This window comes from Onychostoma macrolepis, chromosome 13, assembly GCF_012432095.1.
Source record: "Onychostoma macrolepis isolate SWU-2019 chromosome 13, ASM1243209v1, whole genome shotgun sequence".
NCBI lineage: Eukaryota > Metazoa > Chordata > Actinopteri > Cypriniformes > Cyprinidae > Onychostoma > Onychostoma macrolepis.
In genome coordinates, this window is record NC_081167.1 from 7,407,507 (window position 1) to 7,416,498 (window position 8,992).

The 8,992-nt window shown below is 34.7% G+C and overlaps 1 protein-coding gene across 1 annotated transcript; it reads right to left on the reverse strand.

The window, feature by feature from the left end:
• Positions 1 to 1,014: 1,014 nt before the first annotated feature.
• On the reverse strand, positions 1,015 to 3,810 carry wu:fj16a03 (uncharacterized protein LOC335475 homolog). The gene is made up of 3 exons (XM_058796160.1): positions 3,650 to 3,810; positions 1,868 to 1,966; positions 1,015 to 1,214 (listed from the first exon to the last, which is right to left on the reverse strand). Exons 1-3 carry the CDS (start codon positions 3,693 to 3,695, stop codon positions 1,129 to 1,131), a joined length of 231 nt encoding a protein of 76 aa, XP_058652143.1. The 5' UTR covers positions 3,696 to 3,810; the 3' UTR covers positions 1,015 to 1,128.
• Between the last annotated feature and the right edge of the window lie 5,182 nt (positions 3,811 to 8,992).

Consider the following 8,992-nt stretch of genomic DNA (forward strand, 5'->3'; position numbering starts at 1 on the left):
TATTTGTATATTATGTGTATTTGTAATGTGTATCTTTGCTCTCATTTTTTAATAACAAAGATAAAATAATGACAAATATTTTTATCTTCACCCACTTTGGCCTAAATATCCGCCATACCTTTTAATATTTTGTTACCTTGAAAGGCTTTGTCTTTATAATAGGGAAATTAGTTTGGCTGTAATGCTCAAACAGCTTGCAAAATAGAAAATCCAACATGACAAAGAATTGTGATAATATTGTGAATCGTGATATTTAAAAAAATTTTTTGATATTTTTGCCATATCGCCCACCCCTAGCTGAGGGGGACCAAACCCATAAACCCCCTCCATTTTGCCCCTGCCCTCTGGAGGTCTGTGCACGCCACTGTGTATACGTATGTATATGTATATATATATATGTATATGTATACGTATGTATATGTATACGTGTATGTATGTATATATATATATGTATATGTGTGTGTGTGTGTGTGTATATATATGTATATAGTACAATTTTATGCTGCTCTTCAAGGTAGGATTCTTTTGTCGCCCTAAACTGAACATAAATATTAGCAATATGTTGCTTGCAAAAAACTTTTATCAGAATACACAGCTAATTCTGAATGACTGTCAATGAAAAAAGAAGAAAGTTGCTTTTTGCTGCCAGATGGTACAGTCGTGAACTAGCGCTATCAACCAGCATGGGCTAATGGATTCGTGCCAGCCAAACCTTGACCCTTCAGACTTGGTGCATCTGTAAACTCTGAAGTTTGGACCAGTAAACAAGCAAAATTGCAGACCTAGAATGATGTTTATGTTCTTTATTGATTTCAACCGTCTGTGTTAGATACTAAGGTTATGTTGTGGTGAAACCGACAGAGCACCTCACTGAGTGAGACGCTTCCTGACTCAGCAAAACTGCCTGTTCTCTGCTGTGCAAATAAATAACCAGCCAGACCAAAGTTTTTTGTGTGACGTGCTATCTGATAAACTTTGGGCAACATGGCCAAGTGAAAGCACAAAATCACATACTGATTTCTGAAAATTACTTTTTTTATTTGAAGACATTTGTGTCAGAGTATAAAATTAAATCAAAGAGGACTGAGGCATGAATGAAGCTGGCTGTTAGCAGACTCTGTGTGAGGATCAAGCGTTGCACCGGCTTTCATGACAACATTTCCAGCCTTTCCTTTGACAGAATACCTCGCTGACACAGCCTTTCTCTCCAGTTGCTGTTGAAGAAATATCAGATATCAGATCAATTATCACACCCTCGATGTGTAAGATGTGTTCAAATCTCCTACTGCAGTATAGGACTTAAGTACTAACATCTTTATATGTAATTGCATAACTGCTGAATGTACTGACAGCCATTTATGGTAAACTACAATATACTTTAATGTAATTTCTATTGAAACTTGCATGTATTTAAAATTATTAGTAATTACACATTTGCAATGAAGAAGTTATAATTTAGTACATTAAACTATAGTATATTTTCAATATCTGTTATTACATTATATAATATAGTTATGTTACCCATATCAGCTAACAGGATACTAAGGTAAGGTACTTCAAGGTGTGTTTTTATTTAACATACAACAGCTGTTTTAATCTTAATTAATCCATTACTTTTACCATTCCACCATGGCTTTGTGTTAGTACTGCTGGTATGTGTAAGATGACAGGAGTTGTTACAATGCCCTGATCGCCAATACAGCTTTGTTGTATCAACAGCTTATCACTGTTATGAAATCTTTACAGTGTCCTTTGAAATTGTGTTTTCATCCGATTCCGCTGATTGTGTAATGCACAAACATGCAGTGTTTATTCTGCCCTGAAGCTGCCCTTGAGTTTCAGCTGACTGTGCTGTACACTCATTTACCTCTGGTGTAGCAGGCCTGAGGAACTTTACTCCTGCACTGCAGAACCATGTTCCTCACCATCAGAAAGTCTTCACCATAGCACTCAATGTAATGATCCGCTGAACACACAAACACACAAAAGGACCTTTAGTTTGTTCAGTTTGGGGTCAAAAGAAGTACCTTGGTGTTATGAAGGATTTCAGAAAATTGCATGTTAATGCAATAGAATAGCAAAATAAATAGGGTACATGAATTTACCAGTTTTTAAACACAGTTGCAATACTGTTAAAAAGTTTGGGGTTGGTAAGATTTTTTATTTGTGAAGAAATAATATTTTAATTCAGCAAAGAAAATTGTTTTTTGATAGTACAGGCATTTATGTTCTTTTGAACTTTCTCTTCATCAGAAAATTCTGTAGAATTTTATTTTTAACAGTTTCCACAAAAATATGAAACGGCACAACCATTTTAAACATTTATAATAAGAAGAAATGTTTCTAGAGCACCAAATTAACATATTAGAATGATACTGAAAATTCAGCTTTGCATCACAGGAATAAATTGCAATTTTAAACATATTCAAATAGAATATAGTTATTTTAAATTGTAATAATAGTTCTCAATATTACAGATTTTATATAATTTTTTTTATCAAATATAACCTTAGTGAGCATGAGAGACTTCTTTCAAAAACACCAAAAATATTTGAAACTTTTGAATGCTAGTGCATATCTCACATTTCTGTAGTATTACCAAAATTATTATTTTTAGATCACTTTAAGTGAATTACATTTTAACATCATTTTCACACTTTATGCTGTTCACAAATACCATGTAATAGTAATGAACTAACGAAACTCCTTGAATTTAGACATTGCTTTTTTATTACTTTTCATTTTATTACTTTATTGTAGTAACCTCCATCCATTCTTTACACTGCTTGTCCCTAAGTAGGGTCTAAATTGTCCATAGGAATATGGGAGTCTAGTCCAGCACATTTCATACACCCTGGATGGATGGCCAGTCCATCACAGGGCCAACACACACACACACACACTCACACACTCACTCACTCACACACACACACACACACACACACACACACACACACTCACATACACACGTTCGTTTTTGTGAAAAGTGGGGACATCCCATAGGCGTAATGGTTTTTATACTGTACAAACTGTATGTGCTATTGCCCTACACCTAAACCTACCCCTTACAGGAAACTTTGTGCTATTTCAGATTTTCAATACACCATTCTGTGTGATTTATAAGCGTTTTGAAAAGTGGGGACATCAGGTAATGTCCTGAAAAGTCACCTTCTCCTTGTAATACCTATGTCATACCCTTGTCATTATACAAATCTATGTCCTGATTTGTCACAAAAACGCGAACACACTCACTCACTCCTATGGGCAATTTAGTGTCTCTAATTAACCTGACCTGCATGTCTATGGATTGTGGGGAAAACCGGAGCACCCGGAGGAACCCCACGCCAACACGGGGAGAGCATGCATACTCCCAGGTCAGCATGGACCTCAACTGAGCCACCGGACCCCCCTGTTGCAGTAGCATGTGATTACAATTGAAAAAAAAAAAAAAATTGAATACAATTACAATTTTTAATTAAAATCGCCGTATAGAAAATTAGCAAAATCCTCTTCTTTGAAAGTAGAAAGAAAAATACGTAAGTATTGTAGAAATTGACAACACTTCAGCTGTTCTCAGCAAGGATTCACCACTTACAATTTCAAAGGAAAAACTTCCAACAGTGATAGCAAACAATGTGAAATGACTTACCCATACAAAGAGGCAGGAGCAGGAACAGAACGAACCAGGCCTTCATCTTGGATCTGTGATTTTGTGATGTAGTTTCAGTGCTGTCTGGCTGCTCTGAAATGCCTGCTGGAATCTGAGGTTTTGCTCTTTTATAGCGATGAGGAGACGCAGTGTCACATTTCAAACACACACATACATGCAGTGTGCAAAGCGTAAACAGTCTTATCTCCACGGGCACTTCTAGGAACAAATAATGAAGTAAGAGTGTTCTATGAATGGATGAGGTCAGCATTAAATACACAGATAAACCCTGCTTTACTGGATATTGTTTGAATTACACAGTGTACTTTTAAATGTGTACTCAAGTGTGTTAAGAAAAGTGTCTCCCTTTAAGTACACTTTATGGCCTTTTATTTAATAATATTATAGTTTTTGCAAGTACAGTCTTTGTTATACTAAATACAGTATATAAAATACACTTTTAAGATTTGAAGTATGATTGGAAATGTAATAGTATATGACATATATTGCTCTTTATAACGAGAGATATTGCCACAAAAGTTACCTATAAGGTGAAATATAATTTAAACATATGTACATTTTCTGGGTAGATGAAGTTTACAAAATCCCTACACATTTTAATAATATCTGTATTAGGCTTTTTTATATGTAGCAACCGTATGTCAACTATATATACAGTATATACTGTATATATAATATATATATATATATATATATATATATATATATATATAATTACTTTAAATATATTATATTCAAAGTTATATTTATATGACTTTACATACACTTTTACCTTTTACTTATAACTAAAATACACTTTTAAGATTTGAAGTGTGATTGGAAATATAATATATGACATATGCTGCTCTTTATAAAGAGAGATATTGCCATAAAAGTTACCTATAAGGTGAAATATAATTTAATACATATGTACATTCTCTGGCTAGATGAAGTTTACAAAATCCTCAAATTTCTATACACATTTTAATAATCTATATTAGGCTTGTTTTATTTTTTTTATTTATGTGTAGCAACCTATTTATTTCATACATATATACTGTATAGAGAGAGAGAGAGAGCTTTAATTACTTTAAACATATTATATTCAAAGTTTTGAATTTGTATAGCTTCATATGACTTTACATACACTTTTACCTTTTACTTATAACTTTACATTACTTTGATGATTGAATTTAGATAACTGCAAGAGTTAAACTTTTTCATCTTATGACAGTGGTGTGAAACTCAGTTCCTGGAAAGCCACAGCCCTGCAGAGTTGAGATTCAACCCTTAATAGACGCCCACGATCCTGCTAATCAAGTTTTTCAGGCTCATTTTAAAACTACACGCTATGTGTTGGACCAGAGGTGGAACTAAACTCTGAACTGAGTTTGACACCCCTGATCTATGCTCTCCCACTGCTGACACTTTCCTGATGCGTGAAGCCAGACTGCAGAACGAAGACAGCTGCTGTTCACTATCTCTGTCACTCTTCATTTGCCACCAGTTCACATTCCTGACATCAACAACACTACATCTGAGAACATTGTTATCTGTGTTTAACCTAAACAGAACTCTTTGATGCGGTGTGACACCGCCGGTGTCATTTGGGAGCGCTTCTGATGTGGGACATCCTGTGCCGTAGGTGTTATATCAGTGCCTACATGAATCCAGTACATCATGACCAGATTATGAGCTGGTTGTAACTGGAAGTTAGAAAGGTTAAGATGTGCTTGATATACAGACGGGTAACACTTCATAAGACCACCAGTGCTTAATGAATCATATACATTTCCCTGTATGTTCTGTGAACATTGGTTGCGAAATAACAATCATTAGAGAACATTCTGTGTAAATTATGTTTAGCTTATTTAAAAATAACCACCCTAGGAATGTTATTTTATGTTTGAAAAATGACCTATACTAACTTTAAGGGAATGTTCAGAGTTTGCTGGGATTGAGGTTTAAGGAAATTTATTGACACGCTCAAACTTTTTTTTTTTAAATACTGTCTGAAATATGAAATACTGTCTGAAATGAAATACTATCTACATTGTATTAAAGGCTATTTTCATGAAACTACATTTTCCGCAATGTCAATGTGTATTTGCACAATGTAGAATGCAATGTTCCCAATTAAAAGCTACTCTCAATGCTGCGTTTCAATAACACTAATGAGAACATTCTTTGTTCGACTGGTTGTTAGGCATGTGTGCCAAACACGCCAAGAATTGGCTGAAATAACCTCTGTAGGTGACGTCATTTGAATACGTGCACCTTTATAAATAAACATGAAACAGACAGACCTTCAGGTTTTCTTGTCTTCAGAGACCACATTGTGTGTGTTTGCACGTTGTGTTCAGCGTTTCAAGAAAATATGTGACCCTGGAGCACAAAACCAGTCTTAAGTCGCTGGGGTATATGTAGCAATAGCCAAAAATACACTGTATGGGTCAAAATTATAGATTTTTCTTTTATGGCAAAAATCATTAGTAAAGATCATATTCCATGAAGATATTTTGTAAATTTACTACTGTAAATATATCAAAACGTCGTTTTTGATTAGTAATATGCATTGCTAAGAATTAATTTGGACAACTTTAAAGGCGCTTTTCTCAATATTTTGATTTTTTGCACTCTCAGATTCCAGATATTCAAATAGTTGTATCTCGGACAAATATTGTCCGATCCTAACAAACCTTACATCAATGGAAAGCTTATTTATTCAGCTATCAGATGATGTATACATCTCAATTTCGAAAAAATTTACACTTAAGACTGGTTTTGTGGTCCAGGGTCACATATAATAAAGTAATCATGTCTGTCAGAAGATGCTTGCTACCCCGTGTACAAGTCATAACCTACTTGATGATGATCCTCATGATTACTGTTTGGAGTGTCTTGGGAAGAGCACCCAGCTTGTGACCTTGAGGACGCTGAGTGTGAGCACTGTGTGTGAGCAACGAAAGCCAACACGGACCAGCAAGTAGCAAAGAAAATAGTTTATTTAACAAAAGCATAATTAACAAAGGTATTCAAACAGTCAGTTGTCAGTATTAATGTAAAGCACTAAACATGAAAATTCGGCACTAATGTTCGGCGCGATGACACTTTTGATCACGTGCGTGGAGCAGCTGCTGTTGCACAAAAAGGCAAAGAGTGGTGGCGCTGTTTCAAAAACCAGTGTAAACAAATTGTTCTTGTACCAAATTGTACCAAGTTCTTGTTATCTTTGGTATCTGAGAACAGATTTGTTCTCACATGTTCTTAATATAATTTGAATGAATTATGTGATCTGGAGTGTCCGTTTTCTTCCACGTGTGCGAGTGTTATGAGTCAGAGCGCATTAACTCTCTAGATCTTCCGTATTAAAATAAATCGAGTGAAATATTTCGACACATGAAATATGAAAGCAAATAGACATATCATTAAGACTATATATTTTCTGTATGTATTTTGTATGCAGCTCATGGTATTTTTATAACAATAAAGGATGTTTATGACAATAAGCAATGTGGCGTTATTAAACAAACAAAGATCAAAATCAACTATTTGATTCTATAATAGGCAAGACAAAATGAGGAAAAATTATATTCCGTCCCATATTCTCTAGTTTAGAGTTTATTCAACGCACAAAATATAGCCTAATTTATATTAACAAGCCTTTTTTTTCTCCTTGGAAAACTTATGATAATATTTCAAGTCCAGTCAAATCAAATATGTCATTAATGTCATTTGCCATTCAATGTTATATGGGTTAAAAATACATGCTTTTAAGATATATATTATAAATAAAATGTAGCCTAGCTATACCACGATTCAAAAAAGGTCAGTAATGGTTTTGAAACAAATCCTTTCTGCAGTAAGTTTGCATTTATTTGATAGAACATACAGTAAAAACAGTAAATCTACAATTTGAAAGAACTGCTTTTTATTTGAATATATTTTAAAATGTGTTTTCCTCTCGTGCTAAAGCTCTATTACTCCAGCTTTCAGTGTCACATGATCCTTCAGAAATCATGCTGATTGTTGCTCAAGAAATTTTTATTCTTTTTATTATTATAGCTGGCACACCACAATGACAAAAAAAAAAAAAAAACTACATTTGCAATTTAATTGATAATAACAAAAATATAAATGTAATTATTTAAGACAGATATAAATCAGGACTGCACTAAAATAATAACTATTTTGAAAATGAGAAGCATATGTTTCCCATCTTTCTACAACCCCAATTCCAGAAAAGTTTGGACGTTTTGTGAAATGCCATACAATCAAGAAAATGTTATGTGCTCATTCTCTTTAACCTATATTTAATTGACTGAAGTACAAAGAAAAATATCCAATGTTTTTACTGGCCAAATTTTATTTTGTAAATATAAACTAATTTTGATTTTGATGGCTGCAACACACTCCAAAAGAGCTGGGACAGAGGCATGTTTGACACTGTGTCACATCCTCTTTCCCTTTAATTACAATGTTTAATTGTTTGAGAATTGAGGATACTAATTCTTAAAAGTTTTGTGAACAAAATGTTGCCCGATCTCACTAGATACAAGACTTCAGATGCCCAACAGTCTGTGGTCATCGTTGTCTGATTCTTCTTTTCACGATGGGCCATACATGTTCAATAGGGGACAGATCTGCTGGCCAGTCAGTCACATGCATGTGTGTCTATGAAACCATGTTGTTGTAGAACATGCAGAATGAGACCTGGCATTGTCTTGATCTAATAACCATGGACTTCCCATGAAAGACATGATGGCACTATATATCTCTGTACAATCCCAGTAAATGCCTCCATGTCAATGGCACCTTAACACATAAGCCAGTCACCCATGCTGTTTGCACTGCTGCACCCCCATATCCTGGATGGTAGCTTTGGTCTTTGGGACTGAAAACTCGACATTCATTTTTCCCAAGAAACAAGATGAATTGTGGACTAATTTGAGCACAGCACACATTTTCACTGTCTTTTTGACTATCTGAGATGGGCTCTGATCCTGAGAATCTGGTGTTATCACTGCATAAAATTGCTAGCTTTCTCCTTGAGTAACAGAGATTCAAGATGCATTTCCTGACGCAGCAGCAGACTGTGTTAAGTGACAGCAGTTTTCAGAAGTTCTCCTGAGCCCTTGTGGCTATATTTAACACTGCAGCATGATGTTTTCTCATGCAATGCCATCTGAGGGCTCAGAGGTCATGCAAATTCACACTGAGATTTCTCTGGATTCCCTGAATCTTTTCACACTATGGTAGTTGGCGAAAGGCCTAAATTAAGTACTTCACTGTCTTATTTGATCAACTCAATGGATCCTTAAATTAACTTAATTTCTTAAAAAT

Coding starts and splice junctions, on each gene's coding strand:
- wu:fj16a03 (XM_058796160.1), bottom strand. CDS start 3,695: ATGAAGGCCTGGTTCGTTCTGTTCCTGCTCCTGCCTCTTTGTATGG. Junction 1,967..3,649: donor GCTCCTGCCTCTTTGTATGG/GTAAGTCATTTC, acceptor TTGTGTGTTCAG/CGGATCATTACATTGAGTGC. Junction 1,215..1,867: donor TCAGGCCTGCTACACCAGAG/GTAAATGAGTGT, acceptor TTTCTTCAACAG/CAACTGGAGAGAAAGGCTGT.